At 49.5% G+C, this 21469-nt stretch overlaps 1 protein-coding gene across 5 annotated transcripts in view; it reads left to right on the forward strand.

Moving 5' to 3' along the window:
- pnpla6 (patatin-like phospholipase domain containing 6) overlaps positions 1–21469 on the forward strand; it is a 38518-nt gene that overhangs the window by 10817 nt on the left and 6232 nt on the right. For 2 of the 5 annotated variants that reach the window (XM_084465749.1, XM_084465747.1), the window contains exons 12-31: positions 315–444; positions 630–704; positions 1312–1406; positions 1779–1946; positions 3404–3481; positions 4874–5079; positions 5599–5730; positions 6288–6411; positions 6904–7017; positions 7458–7533; positions 8093–8242; positions 8653–8716; positions 9297–9465; positions 10923–11105; positions 11669–11787; positions 12319–12475; positions 13206–13322; positions 13839–13908; positions 18863–18979; positions 20649–20797. In XM_084465749.1, the coding sequence (XP_084321875.1) occupies positions 315–444; positions 630–704; positions 1312–1406; positions 1779–1946; positions 3404–3481; positions 4874–5079; positions 5599–5730; positions 6288–6411; positions 6904–7017; positions 7458–7533; positions 8093–8242; positions 8653–8716; positions 9297–9465; positions 10923–11105; positions 11669–11787; positions 12319–12475; positions 13206–13322; positions 13839–13908; positions 18863–18979; positions 20649–20797 (2493 nt within the window). Of the gene's footprint in view, positions 1–314; positions 445–629; positions 705–1311; positions 1407–1778; positions 1947–3403; positions 3482–4873; positions 5080–5598; positions 5731–6287; positions 6412–6903; positions 7018–7457; positions 7534–8092; positions 8243–8652; positions 8717–9296; positions 9466–10922; positions 11106–11668; positions 11788–12318; positions 12476–13205; positions 13323–13838; positions 13909–16341; positions 16459–17860; positions 18818–18862; positions 18980–20648; positions 20798–21469 lie in introns of those variants that run through there. The other 3 variants (XM_084465751.1, XM_084465748.1, XM_084465750.1) reach the window with 3 other exon arrangements.

Below are 21469 nucleotides of genomic sequence, written 5' to 3' on the forward strand. Positions count from 1 at the left end.
GTTCCATAAACGCTCCCAACACACACAGAATGGTGCGATCTATTTAACCCGTGGCTACACTGAATCTTCATATCTTTATATTGACTTTTACATGTTCTTGTTCCGTTGTTTACGTATTCACGTGTTTGTAATAACCACATGCGAAGCGATTTGCATTTAAAACGTGGACGACGTCGGATCGGATCACACAATTTCTCCATCCTTCACTTCATCCCTTCTCTTGGCTCCGATCTAAACCTGCGCTCTGCTCTGAGCCGAGCTGTAGTCCCCCGGGGGGCTCTGACCCGGGCCTAACACGCCTGTCCATCATGCAGGAAATGCAGGCCTTGCGTCTGCCACCGGTGCAGCCCCACCAGCCCCGCACCAGCCCCATCCGCCACGGCAAGCGCTTCGGCAGCCTCACCGTCACGGAGGAGCACCGCGAGGCCGCCGTCAAGGGCGAAGGTGGGCTGCCCGCACACACACACACACACACACACACACACACAATGCACTGGGGGAACTGGGTGAACTGGTGTGATCCAGGCCTCAGCACAGTCCCATCCCCTGTGATGCGGTACGGTGGAGGACTGTGAACTCTACTGACTTGTGGACCTTTGCTTTGCTGCTTGTGTGTTTTTTATGCGTAGGTGGGGAACCAGGGAAAGAAGGGACGACGGTGCCAACGCTCAGCAGAACCATCTCCATGCCGGTGGACATCGCTGGTGAGACTGTTGTTGTGCTCTCGGTCTCTGTTGTCCGTGTCTTTAACATTGGGTTGGCTGCAACATGGGATATATGGTTTTAAAAAATGGTCCCAACATGTGATTTATACTTCTATGAAATGGGCCTTCATGATGTGATTTATCGTTCTAAACGGTCCCAACATGTGATTATCGTTCTATAAATGCTCCCAACATGATGTGATTTATCGTTCTTTAAAACTGTCTCAACGTGATGTGATTTATCGTTCTATAAATGCTCCCGACATGATGTGATTTATCGTTCTATAAATGCTCCCGACATGATGTGATTTATCGTTCTATAAACTGGTCCCGACATGATGTGATTTATCGTTCTTTAAACCATCCCAACCTGATGTGATTTATCGTTCTTTAAACCGTCCCAACATGATGTGATTTATCGTTCTATGAAAGGAGACATGGAGTGTCCTTTCCTCTCCTGTAGTCATGTTGTATCACCGGCCTGTGAGCTCCACAGTGCACTGACCTCGTTTAGCTTCAACACCACTGGGAACAACATGGCCAGAGGTGTGGTTGGGCGCTGAACTGTTTGGTGTGTGTGTGTGTGTGTGTGTGTGTGCCCATGCAGGGATGCAGAAAAGCCTGCGCTCTGACTTTGACATGGCCTACGAGAGGGGCCGCATCTCTGTCTCAGCGGACGAAGGCAACACCCCACCCACCAAGGTCCGTTCCCTAAGCATGCACGCACACACTCACACACTCACTCACTCACTCGCTCGCTCGCTCACTCACTCACTCACTCACTCACTCGCTCTCTTTCTATATCCTTGATGCGTGTCTAGTTTGACTTGATTAGATTAAGAGGAAACAGACTTATCATGTTTCTGCTTTGGATTCGGTGAATGAATCAAAATGCCAACCACATGATTCCCAGGAACACATTTATTCATAGTTCATCGATTACAGCACCAGGCTAAATTCAAACGATAGATTTATGTACAAAATATTTGGCAACGGGTCCAGTACGAACGCTGTCTGAAGACGAACAGCGAGGCGTTTCTCTTGACCGGCCTCCTCCGTCTGGTCTGCCCCCAGGACCCCCGGGAGAAGAGGGTGACCCTGGACGAGGCCCCGTCCGGGGTCTACCTGTACCCAGAGGAGGAGCTGGGGGCCGACAGCATCTTCTCCTCCAGCCCCGGCAAGCCCAGCGGCACCGTGTTCGAGGAGGCCCAGAAGGAGATCCTGAAACTCATGAAGATTGAGGTCAGTTTGGTCTCTTCTCCTCGACGGTGATGTAACCACCATGCACGCTGGGCAGAAAAAGAAAAAAAAAAAATTGGTTTGTTTTGCTTTTGCTTTTTAAATGTTTGCTTACACCCTGCCACACTGACACTTGCCGCCGTGTATGGAAGCATATATGTAGTAAAATTCAAATGGTAATGCAATTTGCAATTTGCAATTCAATAAGTCATTACATTATGCAATTATGTGGGCGAAAAGAGTTTTGCAAAAGATTTTGCAATCTTATCAGCGAATCATGTGTGGGCGGGACCTATGTCACTTCCTCATAATTTCCTTGTTTATGTTTGTATGTGTCAGCAATGGAGGAGATTGTCGCTACGCTCCGCAATCGTGTTGAAGACACGGATGCAGTTGATAGAGTGCGTGCTCTGGGAGATAGGGTATTACAAGGAAATTACGAGGAAGTGACGTAGATCCTGCCCACACACTATTCACTGATAGATTGCAAAATGTTTTGCAAAGCGTTTTGCGGATTGAAATTGATTGTCATTGTCATTTGAATTTTGCAGCACACGGAGCGTAGCAAAGTGCATTGCAATTACGGGGGCGCTACAGCTTTCCATTTGAATAAAGGCGACAAAATGTTAATTCTATTTTTATTGTTATAACTTTTTAAAATTGAATTGAAGATTTCATTGTCACTTTGCATATTAAAATACACTTTGAATAACGTATTTTCAAATTACATTACTAAATTGCATAATGAATTGTCAATTGCATAATGCAATGACTTATTGAACTGCAAATTGCATTGCCATTTGAATTTTGCTACATATATGCTTCCATAACGCACGTTGCAATTTATTTTCTATGCCTAGCATTGTGCCAGATTTGACTCTTAATAGGTCTATGGTTTGACTGAGTTTACGTAATTATAACTGAAAATGGCGGAAAAGACGGTCTGGCAGCTGCTGCGGGAGCATCAACAATCTCCTCCATTGCTGACACATACGAACATGAACAAGGAAACTACGAGCAAGTGACGTAGTTCCCGCCCAGACGCGATTGGCTGATACGTTTTGCAAAACGATTTGCAAAGTGTTTTGCGGATTGAAATGTCATTTGAATTTTGCAACACACGGAGCGTGGCGAAGTGCATTGCAATCACGGGGACGCTATAGCTTATCAATTTGAATAAAGGAACTCAAAACATTTGACAAAATGTTATTCTATTTTTATTGTTATAACTTTTGCAAATTTTATTGAGGATTTCATTGTCACTTTGCATATTAAAATACACTTTGAATAACGTATTTACAAATTACATTATTAAATTGCATAATGAATTGTCAATTGCATAATGTAATGACTTATTGAATTGCAAATTGCATTTCCATTTTAATTTTACTACATATATGCTTCCATAGGCCGTGTGCTGATAGTAAATCCCTTTGACTGGACTGTCTCCTGTCATGCAGGACCCTGCCTTGTTGAACGGGAGGGTCACGCTGCACCAAGCTAAAGCTGGCGCGGTCCTGGCCAGACAAGGAGACCAGGTAAACCACATCTTCCACTGCGTGAACTAGGCCTGGGCGATGTGGCTGAACGACATATCACGTTATATAACTTGATCATATTGATCGATATCGATAACTATTGATCATTTGAATGACCTAAAAAGTCTAGGAATTACCATGCTGGATTTAAACACTTACTGTTTAACACTTAATACGACCTTCCACTGTACTTCATTGATCAATACTCCAATGTCGACACAACGATGAAAAACACTCAAATATTGTAAATAAGTATGGAGCCGTGTTTGTGTAACAAGCCCAGCTGCTAGATTCGGTGGTCCAGTCTCTTATCTATATATATTCAACATGCTTTATATTGATATTGATCAAAAGTCTATCACGATACGATCATTTATTGATTTATTGCCCAGGCCTAAACACTGCTAAATGTCTTAACACTGCTGTTATGCAATTGTGGTTTTTCCTCCTTGGTCCTCATTGGCCACTTGCCAATTGACCAGTGGTGTGATAGATTTGAACTTATCAGAAAGGCAAGGCAAGGCGACTTCATTTATATAGCACTTTTCATACACGAGGCGGAAGTGCTCAAATACAACAATTGAAACCTTGTTCCAGCAGAGATCGAACCGTCCAGCCGTTGGTATTTGTTTGTCTACTGATGAAAGTACACGTTGCTGCTACTTCCCCTTTAAAGCAAACAAATTGCCCCACGGCAAACCTCAAATTGTGACTTAACAGTCAACTGCATTAACAGTCAACAGATGATTTCTTGCGGCAAACATGCTGCCGCTTCCTGCCGCTTCTTGTGTGGGTTTTCCCCACACCCACATTTGTGTTTATTTAACCATATTAGGAAGTATAATGCAGGCAATGTTCTCTGTTAATGTTCATGAGATACATGTGTAGCCGCTATGCCAATATGGTGGAGCTGTTGTCCAAATGGCGATTTACATACTTTCGTTTTGCATGTCGTGTCGCGCCTCTAGTCTCTAACAACATTTACCTTTGAACTGGTTGTTCCAATGTGACTGTATGCTCAATGCTGTGTGATTGTTCCCAAACTAACTCGTAAGTTGATTTGGATAAAAGTACGACTAAATGACTAAATGTCAATTGTATGAAATATACTAAACCAGGGATCAAAATAACTTTTTAAAGATACATTGTTTTTCCGGGCTTGACCCATGCACTGGTGTTTCACCCAGTTACATGGGAAGCAAGCTCTGGTCAGCTCTGTGTCTCCGTATCGCTCATCTGTGTGAGCGTACGGTCACACGGTCCCCTCCACCGCCTCCTCCCAGCCCCCCACCGGCCCTGTTACAGATCCCAAACCCTGGGGAAAAAAAGGGCAGTCCCCCGAAAGAGGCATTTAACTGGTGGCTGCCCACTTCCTCTCCCCCACTCTCCAAGGACGTGAGTCTGCACTTCGTCCTGTCCGGCTGTCTGCACGTGTACCAGCGGATGATCGACAAGCAGGAGGCGGTGTGTCTGTTCGTGACCCAGCCCGGGGAGATGGTCGGCCAGCTGGCCGTTCTCACCGGGGAGCCCCTCATCTTCACCATCAAGGCCGTGCGCGACTGCACCTTCCTGAAGATCTCCAAGTCGGACTTCTACGAGTGAGAAGAGCACACATTAAAGGCGTTAGGCCCTGTCCCAGTTCTCCCCCTCTGAGCCCTGACCCTATGTTTTTTGCGCTTTCCCGAGAAGGGTGTAGGGTGTTCCCAATACTAAGGGGAGCAAGGGGGTAGTGCTGTTTTTCCCTTAAAATCATCCCTTGAACTCTAGCCAGCTCGGGAGCTGACTTGCAGCTAAGGGCACTCAAAGCAAGTGTTCTCGTTAAGGGGAGAGAAATGGGGACTGGGCCTTAATGTTCCCGTGAAACACAGTGGAGATATGTGTGTGTTGCGACGATGTAATGTCGCAACGCACGACGATGTAATGACGAAACGTACAAACCGTGAACTCCACGATCATCTCTCTCTGTTGTGTCCCTTGTGTCTCTCATCAACACGTGAAAGCTTTCAACCCATCCCTCGTATACATTAACGCTGACTACACTTCCGTTGCATGCATAGTGTTTCATTTGCTCAAGCGGTGTGTGTGTGTGTGATGCCCCCCCCCCCCCCCCCCTGCAGGATCATGAGGGAACAGCCCAGTGTGGTGCTGAGTGCCGCCCACACTGTGGCCGTGCGCATGTCGGCCTTCGTCAGGCAGATGGACTTTGCCATCGACTGGATCGCGGTCGAGGCCGGCAGGGCCCTCTACAGGTACGCCAAGGAACACTCTGATGGATGTCGATGTAGGGCTGTGCGATTAATCAAATTTTGATCGCGATTTCAGAGTGAAACGATCACCAAACTAATATAATCGAGTTGAAACGATTTTGAAAAAAAAATAAATAAAAAAAAAATTTAAATAGAAATTGCAGAACAGCTGGATTCATATCTGGACTTTATTTTCTATTTGACCATTTTGTGTATATTTTTAAGGGGAAATTTCAAAGTTCTCATTTACAAAGTGTTTTTTTGGAGCGAAATTATGAATAAATGCATCATGTTTTCAAACTTTCAAAAAATAATCGTTTGAATAATCGAGATTTCAATATTGACCAAAATAATCGTGATTATGATTTTTTCCATAATCGAGCAGCCCTATGTTGATGTCTGTTACTTTAATGGATCATAGGAAACATAGTGTCAATGGCACTGACCTTTGTTGTGGCTGATATGACAGGTGACACTACGTGACACTACGACCACCGTTCAAATTAGATAGTTGTGGGCTCCTATTTAATATATATTCGCCTTTGCTTCCCGTGCCGCAGGCAGGACGACCGGTCGGACTGCACCTACATCGTTCTGAACGGACGTCTGCGTTCGGTCATCCGCAAGGCCAACGGCAAGAAGGAGCTGGTGGGGGAGTACGGCAGAGGAGACCTCATAGGAGTGGTGAGCTCCTGCTTACTCCCGTCTTTTACATTTGTAACATGGCTTACCGTTATTTGAAAAATGAATCCTGGCTTAGAAAACACAAGCGAGGTCATGCTGGTATTTGCATGTATGAATGCCTGCTACCATGCCCAGGTTTTGCGTAGTGCCACATGCAAACGCGACGTATTGTCTCGCCTAAGTACTTTGGATTTCTTGTTGACGTTATTGTTTGATTGAGACATTTGTTTTACCGGCACAGGTCTGCTGTGTACAAAATCACTGTCCAAACTACAACTCAAAACTCATTTGCACTCCCTTGTGGCCAAATACTCTATTACATATGAACTTGTGAACTGTGTGACCAGAGCCACACACCAAGAGCCACAGTGATTACTAAGCTTCTAGACACTCTCTGGTGTAGTGTTGGGGCAGCTGCTCAACAGTGGAGAACTATGTGTTCTATGGTACCATAGATCCCCCCAGTAGGGTAACACCTCACCTGTGTTCCAGGTGGAGGCCCTGACTAGACAGCCCCGCGCCACCACCGTGCACGCCGTCCGTGACACGGAGCTGGTCAAACTGCCCGAGGGAACGCTGAACCACATCAAGAGACGGTACCCCCAGGTAGGTGAACCACCCGGCTCTCTCCCCTACGCGTCCTTGCATCACGCCCGCCCGATTAGGGTGACCGTCGACGTACTGGACTTTCTCACTTCGAGGCAATACCTTGAAAATGTAGATATTCGATACCGTTTTCGATGCCACAGGGGAAAATTGCACACACCATTGAGGGCGTACAATTTTATATTTGTATACAAAGATAAATATAACGATGAATACGAGGATACGACAGCGCGACAGACTGTAGTAAAGCGGTGAATTACCGCGAGAGATCGCACTGCGAGTGAGTGATGGGAGGCGGGGCTATTTTGGCCCTGCAGCACCGTGTGTGTGTGTGTGTGTGTGTGTGTCTGTCAACTCGCCGTGAGACAAAGCGGTAGAGGCCAAAATGCGGTGATGTCCCCCTGACGGTACTGACCCTTGCCTCGTCGGCCCCCTGACAGGTGGTGACCCGCCTTATCCACCTGCTGGGCCAGAAGATCCTGGGGAACCTGCAGCAGGGCCAGGGGCCCTTCGCAGGTGAGATGATGACCGGAGGTCCTGGTGTGGGTCGTACGGAGCTTCGATGGTTTTATCACGTTTCATCTCCATACCATTGTTCTGCTAGAATGACAGTTCTTCCTTTCATCTCCATACGAGAGGGCTGCTAGATGATAGTATTTCTTGTTCTAACGATAAACACTCACTCCTTTTTAGTGAACGTCCCACCAAAGGCTGCTTTATCAGGTGAACATGTGGCTTCAGCGATGAGGCCAATGGCAGCAGAAATTATTGGTTAGGGGTTACTTTTTAAAATGTATTTTAATCATAGTCATTTTTTTGGGCCCGGAGAACAACTCCAGGGCTACTGCCTAGTGCCTAGGTCAAGGGCACCGGCAGGAGTATTTACCTCACGTGGATGAGTGGAACACCACACAAAAAGGCCCCCCTGGGGTTTGAACCAAGGAGCTGTTTGCGGCGGGCCAACAGTGCCGGACCACTGGGCCAACCCCAAACACACAATCCAGTTCACTGCAGTGGGGAGAGCGTTGTGTTTCCACTCGTTCACAAAACGTTGACGGTTCCCGGTGCGGTGCAGGGTCATCGATCGGCCTGTCGTCCGTGACCTCCAGCCCGGACGTCACCAACCCCGCCAGCAATCTGTCCACGGTGGCGGTGCTGCCCGTCTGCGACGATGTGCCCATCAACGCCTTCAACCTGGAGCTCAGCCACGCCCTCAACGCTATCGGTGAGTCCGCCTTCGACGGACGGGGGCGGAAACCATCCACGCTGTTTGCCGTCGGCCCGGTAGATTTACCACCACTGGTGGTGTGTTGGTGTGTGTTCCGATAAGATGAATGTGAAGACATTAAGTCCTGACTTTAAGAAGCTTAGGAGTTGTGTACGAGATTTACCAAACAATCACAACATGGTGAGAGATAAATCATTATTTAAATATAGCCGGGGGTTATATATATAGAAATAATTTAGTATCTAGTAATATAGTATATTTAGTATTTTGGTCACTCAATTTAATTAAGAAAATGTCCAGACAAATAGCTAGTCTGAAATCAATTCCGGGGCTAAATGTATAATGTATATCTGATGTATCACTGTGTATGTGGACCGCCGCCACTCATCTCCCTGCTGCTCCTCCAGGCCCCACCCTACTGCTGACCAGTGAGATCATCAGGGAGCGCCTGGGGGGCTCTGCCTTGGACAGGTGAGCGTCCAGTTAAAGGTTGCATCAGCGCTAAATGATCACATTCATCAAAAAAAAATTTTGGAGTGAGTTTTTTCAAGCCTGCACGCATCAAGCCTGCTCGCTGTATACAAACATACAGTCCAGGAGGAGAAAGCAGTTGTTAAACCTTATTGAGCAGATTGAGCAGAAATACTTTAATTAACGTACAGTTAGTAATTAAATTTACCATGGGGCTTTAAAAGGGTATTTAAAGCTACAAAAATAATACAAATCAAATTTAAAAAATACAAAAAATTAGGGGGGGGGGGGGGGGGGGCGTTTGCGTCATCGTTTGCGTTTCAGGCGTCCACACGAATCCTAACACGAAACCGCATGTGTCCGTTTTTATCTGAATCCACCCTGGGACCTGGTCTCAGAGAAGTGGTGTTTTTCGGGCACCGGATCCGTCCGGACGGTCGGCCCAGACGCACAAGACTTTGTGCGGTTTCACCAAAAAATGGGGGTTGCGTGTGGACGGGGCCTGAGAGAGTGGGTGGTCACAACACACGACGTCATCCCTCTTTAACGTCTAGCGTCTTCTTCCTCCTGCCCCCCCCAGCGTCCACGAGTACCGTCTGTCCGGCTGGCTGGCCCAGCAGGAGGACATCAACCGCATCGTCCTGTACCAGTCGGACCACACCATGACCCCCTGGACCCAGCGCTGCATCCGCCAGGCCGACTGCATCCTCATCGTGGGGCTGGGGGACCAGGAGCCTGCCCTGGGACAGGTGAGGGGGGCCCCCCGGGGGGACGCACACTTGCACGCGTCGGAATGCCTCATGGATTGGTTTTTGTTGGGGGTGATCGTCGCCACACTGAAAGGAGAGGGAGGGTCGCAGTCCTGTTGTAAACCCCTGAATCCACTTAAATAGAGGTCTGTGTCCTAGGCTAATGTAAACTGTGATTGGTCGGATTGAAATCGTTTGGAAAGGGAGGGGGGGCAATACACGGTAATGTACACCATACCTGCTTCTCGAATGTAACAACTTTTAAGGGTGGGTGATTTTTACTCTTAGCAGAACGCGACATTAAAGTTTAAAAGGGGTGAAACGAAGGCCACTGGCAGTGTTAAAAGCTAAAAACGCTTGGCCATGATTCTATATTGAAACTCTAATGGCCTCAAATGAAACCACATACGTATCACGTATGACCTAATAACCATGTGTCATGGATACGTCCTGTCAACACCGCTCAACCCTAACGTTCTCCCCATGTCCCTCCTCATCCCGCCTCCTCTCATCCCATCCTCCCCCCTTGTCACCTCCTCCTCCCTCCTCCCCCCTGGTCCCTCTTCCTCCCTCCTCCTCCCCCCTGGTCCCCCCTGGTCCCTCCTCCTCCCCTCCTCCTCCCCCCTGGTCCCTCCTCATCCCCCCTGGTCCCTCCTCCTCCCCCCTGGTCCCTCCTCCTCCCTCCTCCTCCCTCCTCATCCCACCCTGGTCCCTCCTCCTCCCTCCTCATCCCCCCCTGGTCCCTCCTCCTCCCTCCTCATCCCCCCTGGTCCCTCCTCCTCCCCCCTGGTCACCCCTGGTCCCTCCTCCTCCCTCCTCCTCCCTCCTCATCCCCCCCTGGTCCCTCCTCCTCCCTCCTCCTCCCTCCTCCTCCCTCCTCCTCCCTCCTCATCCCCCCTGGTCCCTCCTCCTCCCTCCTCATCCCCCCCTCCTCCTCCCTCCTCATCCCCCCCTCCTCCTCCCTCCTCCTCCCTCCTCCTCCCTCCTCATCCCCCCTGGTCCCTCCTCCTCCCTCCTCATCCCCCCCTCCTCCTCCCTCCTCCTCCCTCCTCCTCCCTCCTCATCCCCCCCTGGTCCCTCCTCCTCCCTCCTCATCCCCCCCTCCTCCTCCCTCCTCCTCCTCCCTCCTCCTCCCTCCTCCTCCCCCCTGGTCCCTCCTCCTCCCTCCTCCTCCCTCCTCATCCCCCCCTGGTCCCTCCTCCTCCCTCCTCATCACCCCCCTCCTCCTCCCTCATCCCCCCCTCCTCCTCCCTCCTCATCCCCCCCTGGTCCCTCCTCCTCCCTCCTCATCACCCCCCTCCTCCTCCCTCCTCCTCCCTCCTCCTCCCCCCTGGTCCCTCCTCCTCCCTCCTCATCCCCCCCTCCTCCTCCCTCCTCCTCCCTCCTCCTCCCCCCTGGTCCCTCCTCCTCCCTCCTCCTCCCTCCTCATCCCCCCCTGGTCCCTCCTCCCCCCCCAGCTGGAGCAGATGCTGGAGAACACAGCTGTGCGGGCGCTGAAGCAGCTGGTGCTGCTGCACAGGGAGGACGGGCCGGGCCCCTCCAGGACGGTGGAGTGGCTCAACATGCGCAGCTGGTGCTCCGGACATCTGCACCTCAAGTGCCCACGCCGGGTCTTCTCCAGACGCAGCCCCACCAAACTGGTACGGCTCCTCCACCGCGTCTGCCGGGGCCCCGTGGACCCCCCCCCCCCCCCCGGGGCCCCCCACGAGGGCTGGGGAAAGACTTGGCATGAGAGAGCAGTGTTTGGGAGTGGGGGGGGACGGCAGCTTTGAGGTTTACGAGCTGTCGGATTTGGCAGGGGATCCCGCGTGTAATACCCGCAGTGTCGGAAAAGCTGGTCGTGATTGGATTATTTTTATGGAATGGTACTTTGTACTAATCCCGTGCGTTATAGGAGTCAAATAATGTACGGCACATTGGCTTGGTTTTTGATTCTTAACATCTGTTCTGTTTCCTCGTCTTGTAATGTATTTGTGTTCTGTGCGTCTGTGTGTCTTTGCGTCTGTGCGTCTGTGTGTCTTTGCGTCTGTGCATCTGTGCTTCTGTGCGTATGTGTGTCTGTTCGTCTGTGTGTCTGTGCGTCTGTGTGTCTGTCTGTGCGTCTGTGTGTCTGTCTGTGCGTCTGTGTGTCTGTCTGTGCGTATGTGCATCTGTGTGTCTGTCTGTGTGTCTGTCTGTGCGTCTGTGCGTCTGTGTGTCGCAGAGGGAAGTGTACGAAAAGGTGTGTGAGAAGACGGTGGACCGACACAGCGACTTCTCGCGGCTGGCCCGGGTTCTGACCGGGAACAGCATCGCCCTGGTGCTGGGGGGAGGGGGGGCCAGGTGAGACACCCACGCCGTACACACCAGCGGGGGGGGTGGGGTGGTGGTGGGGGGTGCTGCTCGCTGCGTCTGCAGCATAAGGTGCAACAGCGGCAGAATGTGAAACGCAACCTTTAGTTTAGCAAGTCATCCCCTGTTTTAGTAGGCCGATCTATCACCCAAGCAACGGGCCACCTGTAGGGGTCAAAACCAACGTCACACAGGCTTGTGCCAGGGTGCGCTGCCATACCAATAAGCCTTTGTAGATGGAAGTAGCTGACTTCTTTGTATTTTAGCGTTACCCCCCCCCTTGTACAACTTTGATCATTTTACTAAAAGTACACAGAAATGTTAACCAACGCTTTGCGAGACCCGAGCAGAGCCGTGCACAGGGATTGTGTGATCAACTCACCCCTCAAGTGCCCGTGGTTCATTTAGTTCCTGCTTACTTCATTTAAGGGCGATTGTGTGTTTCTGATCAGCGTATCTTTGTAGCACAACGGCGCTCTCTGTCTGACCTGCTGTTGTCCCCCCCCCCCCCCCACCATGTAGGGGCTGCTCCCACGTGGGGGTCATCAAGGCCATGGAGGAGTCGGGGATCCCCATCGACATCGTGGGCGGGACCTCCATCGGCTCCTTCATCGGGGCGCTGTACGCCGAGGAGCGCAGCGCCGTCCGCACCAAGCAGAGAGCCAGAGAGTGGTCCAAGGTTGGCTGCTCCAGACACAGCCCCCCACACAGCAACACGGCCACGCCCCCCTCACGCGGACCCATAAAGCACCCGGGGTTGATGGGAGTCATGGCTCGCGTTAACACAAGCTCTCATGTGGTTTTCATTTTTCGTTAATGGTTTTTTTTGGGGTGACTGCGACTGGAATTGGCAGAGACCTCACTATATACAGTATTAAAGGGTTTTTATAGGGGGGACGCATTATGTATTGAGATGTTGTTCGTATTTTGATGTGATATTACGTAATATTTATGTATGCAGTGTTTCCCACAGACCAGGTAGCAATGTGTGGCGGATTTGTTGACGGCGCGGAGGGGGGGGGGGGGGGGATTACGGGCTGGCGGAGTTACATTTAAAAATCGCGTTCAAGTAAAAATAAATAAGAAAAGCGGAATCAATTTGTGGCGCTCGTTGTTCAATCTGTGGCGCAGCGCCACACATTGGCCTATGTGTGGGAAACACTGGTATGGTTTCTTGGCGTTCTTGGCGTACAGCTCTGTCGGTGTCTGCCATTGGTTCAATCAGAACAGAATGTAGCTTATGCAAATTGACTGCTGGGCGAGTACACCAGTGCCCTCTGTGGGACGGTGCCATTAGTGGGCTCCCACGTTGACGTTTTTTGGCCTACGTTTCTCTATGTCCAGCAAGTGAAGAATGGCTCAACATGATCTATCAAACGGATTACCCTGAATACATCCTTGCGTTGCAGGCCATGAACTCTGTGTTCAAGACCGTGCTGGACCTGACCTACCCCATCACCTCCATGTTCTCGGGCTCCGCCTTCAACACCAGCATCTACAAAGTGTTTCTGGACAAGCAAGCTGAGGTGAGAGGTCACCACCACCGCCACCAACCACCACAAACGTACCCTTTTTCCGTCTTTTGAGCAGAACTTAAATGTTTGTGATCTGGATCAGGGTTTCTCAACCTTTTTGTTCCTTTGGCCCGGACAATATTTCAGAGGGTTCCAGGGAGCCGGCTGATGAATAATGGATAATGGATATCGGATATTTGTAGGTGTTTTAGGTCCAGACAACTTTTTTGGCTAATCTCTGTAAACCGATATCACAGCTTATAGAAAGCTGATTCATCACCCGTATAGCGACTCATGCCCGCTCAAACGTGATTGGTCAATCCTGCTCGGACCACAAGCCAACTACAAGCAGAAACCAGTGCGCTTCAGATACCAAAATCTTATCCCGTTTCCTACAGATTTCTGCGTTCACACTCACAGAAATCTGTTCATAGAGATTGACAGCAAGAGGCTGCGTTCCTGAGGCCGTGTGTGTGTGATATGCAGGCGCCGGCTGCACTAGACACCCTTGTTATTCTGTGTGTCCAGGACCTGTGGCTGCCCTACTTCAACGTCACCACGGACATCACGGCCTCGTCCATGCGGGTGCACCAGGACGGTAGGTAGACTGCCGGGGCTGAGCTGGCTTCTAGAGCACACCAGGTCAGGCTGCAGTGTTGATGACCCACATGTACGACATATCCATTATGTTAAGTATCACTGTGTTTGGTAGTGCATGAGTAGTTATGTTCACACCAACAACACGCATAGATATGCATCAGGTCCTGTTGTGTGTTTCGACCCATGCATTGAGAGCTTTCTCTTTAAGATTGAAATAATATTGCTCACATGGAATAATTTAGTTTTGTACTCTATGGGTCTTTTTAATTGTTCAGTCATCTAATCGCTTTATGTATCTTGACAATAAGTGCTGTGCCTTCCCTGATATGGGGCTGGTTTCTAGGTTAGATGTTCAACTGCTTGGCTGTCTCTCTGAACCAAAACGTTAACGTTTGTTATGGCCTCTTTGCACGCATACTAACTAACTTGTAATGCTGTTGGACTTCTCAACCAAATCCTTAACTTTTTTCACTTGACCCCCGTGTGTGTTGCACTCAGTTCTTCTAACCTAACACCTTCTGGCCCTGCTCCACTACGGCCGTCAGCCAATCGCAGAACACACTCGCGGAACTCTCTTAAAGGCGCTCCTGTGTTGCGTTCGCGTAATGCTGAGTCGGCGTTAGATTGTGTACCGTCGCAAAAAAATATCAATGACTACTCCGGTTTGATTTAATTTATAATGGCCAATGTACACAACCTCAACGATTGTTCTGGTAAAAGTCATTCAAATAATGAGATGGTTGGTATTGGAAGAAAACTATATGGTCGATATAAACATTAATTAAATCTGTGCAACTTTAATATCGCCTTTTTATCGGGGCTTAAAAATCACCCACCACCACCACTGCACAATCGACAAATAAGCAGAAAGTGTTGACTTAAAAGGGTCCATCTGCGCAATGTTTGCCCAGTAAAACCTGGGCCCTGCCTCCTGCGGACCGGACCGATTCCGTTCCACCACGTCTCTCAAGGCAACAGAGCAGTACTAGTGGAGCGGGACGCACCTCTGCTTTCTTGTTTGTCTCTCCATGTTTTGTTCGCTCCTAATTTCTCTCTTTCTCTCTCCTCCATTTGAACTACGTCATGTATAATAGAAACTGTAGCCTCTCCATCGATTTCCTTTGCACCCATCATGTCTGTTCCGTTTTTTAACAAAGACAAGTCATGTAGTTTTCCTAGAGATGTCCGCCCTAAGGACACGCTACTACCAAGGACACTTAACCCCCGTTCAGATCCTGACCGCCAGCTACCCCCCCTCTACCACCACTCATTCACACATCTCCCTGTAGGATCCAGACCATCTTGGCACCCTATCCCTTCCATCACGCAGCACCCCGCACCCTCCTACCCCAATAGCACCCTGCTTTCCTTCACACTCCTCTCCTTCTCTGTCTGAGCGTGTTCTGTCACTCCTCCTTACCGTTTTTTTTTAAATCTTAAAAAAAAAAAGTCGTAATTCTTCTCGTACTTTTACTTGGGGGTTTGTAAGGTTGCTTGGCTGCTTAGACCCTGATACTTCCAAGAGCAATCTTGAGCTCTGTCAGACAGTGTGTGTGTAGCCTAGTTGGCCAATGGAGAGAGCTGGCCTGAGCACATCCTATAATGAGGATTTCCTTGTTTGCTTAAATAGTTTGTTATTCCAATAGCGTTCCTCTCTTTCTCAATCTCTCCCTCGCCCTCCCTCCCTACGACTCTCGCTTGTTGGAACCATCCTAACATTGCTAATCCTAATTGGTATGCTAAAACCAAACATGTATACAGACCTTACATAGCCTGCTGCAAGACCAAGGGCCTCATTTATGTTAATTGTATAAAACGTGTTATAGTAATATTAATGTGTGGATTGGCCTCATGTAGAATATCTGTACAGTATTTTTTTTTTTCATTTTTGTAAATCAAACAAACAATTTTGTTTAGGATATTTGGGATTAATAGAAATACTGGGCAGATGTTTCTCTATCAAAGCACCCTGCCTGTTATTCCCAAACCTTGCTGTTTTTTTGTTCTAGTTTGTCTCTCTCTGTCTCCCTGTCTCTCTCTTTCTCTGTCTCTCTCTCTACGTCTCTGTCTGTCTGTCTCTCTGTCTCTCTATCGCTCTGTCTCTCTCTGTCTGTCTGTCTGTCTGTCTGTCTGTCTGTCTGTTTGTCTGACTCTCTGTCTATGTCTCTGACTCTCTCTCTCTGTCTGTCTGTCTCTCTGTCTCTCTGTCTCTGTCTCTCTCTCTCTCGCTCTCTCTGTCTCTCTGTCTCTCTCTCTCTCTCTCTCTCTCTCTCTCTCTCTCTCTCTCTCTCTCTCTCTCTCTCTCTCTCTCTCTCTCTATGGATATATATAAGTCTATAGGTCTCTTGAACCCTCCCCCCCCACCCCCCCCCCCCCCCCACCTCCCATGTTTGATGTGCTCTCTCCTTCTCCATCTCCATCTTCCTGACAGGCTGTGTGTGGCGCTATGTTAGAGCCAGTGCCTCCTACACCCCCTATTTACCTCCCCTCTGCGACCCCAAGGATGGCCACTTGCTTGTGGATGGTTGCTATGTTAACAATGTCCCAGGTCAGACATCGGAAAGAAATGACATTAACACCATTGCCCGGTCGCACCGCCTCCCCCTCCCCTCACCACCCTCCCCCCCCCCCCCGCCCGTCTCCAAACCTCACTCATCTCGAACCACCACATAGACCACCCAGTGTCCCTCCCTCCCTCCCTCCCTCCCCCCCCCCTCCCCCACCTCCTTCCCCCACCCTTACTCACTCCTTTAACTCCCCCCCCATCCTGACCAGTTGGACATTGGGACCCATGGTTTGGAAGGAAAGACGTCATTAGTATCTGAATCGGACACAAACATATATACAATACATATATATATATACATATATATGTATAAATATATTCTGTGTATATAAATACATATATATTCAACTAAAGATGATCCACTGTTTGAGTGGACCGCAGACATAAGTTCTCCCCCCTCCCAACGGTCGTGACGACAACGCTCAACGCAGATTCCAAATTGGTTTGGCCCCGCCCCCCCCCCCCCCCTCGTTGAGTCCCACTGCCTCTGCCTCCTCCGATTGGCTGCGAGGCAGCGCTAGTGCATGCCGCGGCGATCCGTGGGTCTGTCGCTCCATAGAGAAAGAGAGAATGAGAGGTGCATGATGGCCCTGCTTTATCCAAGAACCCCTTGTTTATCATGTCCCCGCCCCCCCCCCCAACCCCCCAACCCCCCCCCCCAACCCTCTCCCTCCCTAATCGTCATCCCCCTCTCGTGGTTAGGAACGCACAAAAGTGTACGTGTGTGTGTTTGGATTTGTCCGAGAAAGATTCTATTTCCATGCTTTTTTTTTTTTTTTGCACTCGAAGCTCAGGGTTAGTTTTTTTTAGTTTTGTTTTTTAGTTAAAACAACGTGTCTCATCATTTGAATGATGCTCATATGAGGGGATGATGATAGAAACAGATACATCTGCATCTAAGTCTTCTCAAAGGAACCTCATTCAAGGTTCAAGGTGTACCACCGCGCACAGTGGACGTCTCTGTAGGTCTATTATAGCCGTGAGATCAGGTCATCACTTCCTCCGTCTTGTGTCTGTGGTGGCAGTTCTCTAAATTCTCTGAATTTCTGCTCTCCAAGTGTGTGTGTGGGTGTGTGTGTGTGTGTGTGTGTGTGTGTCTTGCTGACTTCACCGCAGCATGCTTCCATCTCAGCCATGCAAGGAACGTCCTCTTCCCTGTTCTCCACCTCCATGTCGCGTTAAACATCTCCACAAACGTGTTGTTGTTATTATTATTATTACCCTCCCCAACCTCCTCCCTATGGCTTTGCTTGCCTTTATGTGCACGCCAATGCTTTACCTCATGAGCCAATCACTATATTTAATGTAAATATACTGCATATTGGTTTCTATCTTTCCTCATGTAGTGTTTTATTGTTCACAATAAGTGTTCTGGATCCTACAGTTGCCACTCCCTGCCCCATTCTGCACCCAAACGGCCCCTTCTTCCTAGTATACCACGATGTGTCAGCGACGCAAAGGATCCACACCGCCCCACCGCAATCTCAGTCCGATTCACCGAGTAGCACCAACCGACGCAAACCGTTCCCTTCACCTCAAATTAGGCCAATTCTGCAGCTTCAGATCTCTCTGCCCGCCCTCTCAAAACGCCGCGACAGAGCGAGACGCAGCCTCCTCTGTTTTGCTATCCTTCCAACCCATGCAGCCAGCGGCCTCCTCCTCCTCTCCGCTGGCACCGAGCTAAGACCAGGGCAGGCCGCCACGGTTGACCCACGACATGTTCACTGCGGCAGACACGGGAACCCCCCCCCCGAATGTTGTCACGACAACGGCCCGATGCTCCTCCTCCTCCTCCTCCTTAAGATTCGGATTAGGTTGCCAACCGTAGTCCGTTCACCAATGTTTTGGTCGCAGGGGCTTCCCCTTGGACAACATGTGGACAATGAACGATTAACGATGATTAAATCAGATTTACTGTAACGCCACCTCAGATCCGTAGGATGTCTGATCTCGCGTAGGTAGGAGCACCGATGTTGTCGGGACAAAATTCTGGAGGCCAACCCCCTCGGCCTTGACGCTCTGTCGCCGCCGCCGCTGCGCCCTCTCTTACCTCGAGCAGTTGTTGCCCGGGTAACAGGTGTCCGTCGGAGCACAACAGAGTGTGAAGGTCACCCCCAGGGACCACAGGCCCGGCCTCGCTCCCTCTCCTCTCCCCCAGGAGGGGGGGGGCGGGCAGGCGGGTGGGGCGGGCGGGGGCACCTGACCGCCTGGCCGGGGTTGTGGTCGTCGGGGGGGGTTTGACACTAACCAAACGCATTTTGGTTAACCTTGATTGAGATGTTATTCCATCCCCCTGAACCCATCCCTCCCCCCCAACCCCAAACCTCTCCCCCCTCCCCCTCCCCCCCCCCCCCCGACTCCCACACCTCCCTCCTCCCGGTGCTAGGCTCACTGTGGCGCTATGTGCGGGCGAGCATGACCCTTTCGGGGTACCTGCCGCCCCTCTGCGACCCCAAAGACGGCAACTTGCTAATGGACGGGGGCTACATCAACAACCTGCCAGGCAAGTAGAGGGGGGGGGGCCCCCCCAGACCAGGGGGGGGGGTGCGGTACCGCGTCCCGGCCAGAGGGGGGCAGTATTGCATCCAGGGCGGTAGGGGGTTGTCTGTGGGTACCAGCGGGTAAGTATGCAGCCATGGGGGGGGGTTTGAGATTTCCCCGTCTGTTTTTGTTTTAGAGTTTTTAGGTTTTTTTTTAGTTTAGAAGTTTTTTTGGTTTATGGCAAATATTTTTTCAATGCCTCGTTTTCTATATTGAAGCGTCAAACCAAAGTTGGAATTCAGTCTGAGTAGTGACACGCAACACGACACTAAAACATTTGTGGACGGGGGGAAATCTGCACTTCTGGGTTGTATTGAATGTTGAACTCTGCAAGAAAGGACAAGATATCACACGGCCTACCTATTTGTTAATTCCTATAGGACAAGGCGATGTGATATAACTGTCCATCAAACAGTCTGGTGTTAAAACGTGTGGTGTGAATTTGGTTAGTTTTCTAGTTGAAGCTTTTACATGAAAGCAACTTTTTATTAAATCTGCACTATTTAGCTTTTTAATGAAGACAATTCATCGTGGTCTTATGGTAACATAGTTACGAAAAAAATTATAATAAAGACATGATCATCAAGATAAGGTGATCGCTAATCGAATAGAATCTGAATTTTGGCTGCCAGAATCTCATTTGCTCCACTGGCAAAAGTACATAGTGCAGCTTTAACCCCTGAGGTATAATAAGACGGGCAAAAAAAAATCAAGAATCTATTGTTTGTCTAGACACCAGTCTGTTTTTTGGACGTCTTTTCTGCTTAAATGGAGATCATTGCAATAAAACGTACTGACTCTTTGAAAAAACAACAAAACAACAACAACAACAACAGTTGCTGTGACTCGAGCTGTACGGTGTGAGGTAGGGGGACAATTTCCTCTGTGGACGACCCGCATGACGACAAATCCACGTCATGCTTCGCGTATTCGCGTGAAGCGAGGAAAAAAAAAACGGCACAGCACAGAACTTTCTCGAGGAAATCCTCCCCTCTGTCGGCCTCTGTGAGTAACAACGGTCTCGTCGTGTTTTCCCCCCAAAGCTCTGGGCGGTGTTATCCCGCTGTCTTCAGAGGTTTGTGGAATACGGTGTCTTAGAGACGTTGATCCGAGTAATCAGACTTCCGACACAAATCGACTCTTTATCTGTGTCTTTTTAAAATGCGTTGCTCCAGAAGTTGTGCTTTGGTACAACGGAAGGATCGACGGCAGGGGGGCTTCTTTCTGTACTGCACAGGTGTCTGTGAGCCACACAGCAGAACGACCCACAGAAGCAGCGGGCGCAGTAGTGACTCAGTCTCTGACCTGTTATTCCTAATTAGATCAATTAAAGAATATCTCCTAATTAATCAAATTAATCCAGAGACTACTTATTGACCCATAAGGAAAAGCAAGCTGTCTGTGGTTGTGTCTGTGCTGTGCTGTGTGAGCCCACCGGCACGTTTTAAAAGCAACAGAAAGAAGTGTTTACCCAACAGAGCACACACGACACACTATCCTCCTCATCGTCTCTTTGCCCCCCCCCCCGGCTGTATGTGCTCGTGGTCTCGTGTGTGTGTGTGTGTGTGTGTGTGTGTGTGTGTGTGTGTGAATATGTGTGTGTGTGTGTGTGTGTGTGTCACGTCTTGCAGCGGACATTGCCAGAAACATGGGCGCCAAGACGGTCATTGCCATCGACGTGGGCAGCAAAGACGAGACGGACCTCTGTAACTACGGCGACTCCCTGTCGGGTTGGTGGTTGCTATGGAAACGCATTAACCCCTGGGCAGAGAAAGTGAAGGTACATGGGCGGATGATGGTGATGTGTGGTGATGTGATGATGATGCATGGTACGGCCATGGACTTATTTTACTGTCTGATTACAGACGTGGATCATTTGTATTGTTACCTGTATGTATATTCGGTGATATTAAGTTACTTCAAGGTATTTAAAGTACCGTGTTACCGTCCGATATCAAGCGTTTGTTTTTAGTAGATTCATAATAAATGAGGGAGAGGTTCTTGCTCAGCAAGCGCCTCCAAGCCTCCCCCCAAACAGAGAGCTGTGAAGTGTGTCCTGTATGTGAAGTGTCTTTGAGGAGCGATGCCTCTGCTCCTTGTTTCTGTCTTTCATTTTCCCTTTTGGAAATTGTCCAGTTAAACATTATCCAATGTTCAAGCACTTCATATGCATGCTCTTCCACTGATAAGAGTCACACACACACGCACGCACACAGACACACACACTTAGACACACCTACACACACAACTACGCCTACACACACTTAGACACACTTAGACACACCTACACCTACACACACACCTACACTTACACACACACACACACACACACACACACACACACACACACACACACACACACACACACACACACACACACACACACACACACACACACTTAGACACAACTACGCCTACACACACTTAGACACACTTAGACACACCTACACCT

This window comes from Micromesistius poutassou (genome assembly GCF_964030765.1).
Source record: "Micromesistius poutassou genome assembly, chromosome: 3".
Taxonomy (NCBI): Eukaryota; Metazoa; Chordata; class Actinopteri; order Gadiformes; family Gadidae; genus Micromesistius; species Micromesistius poutassou.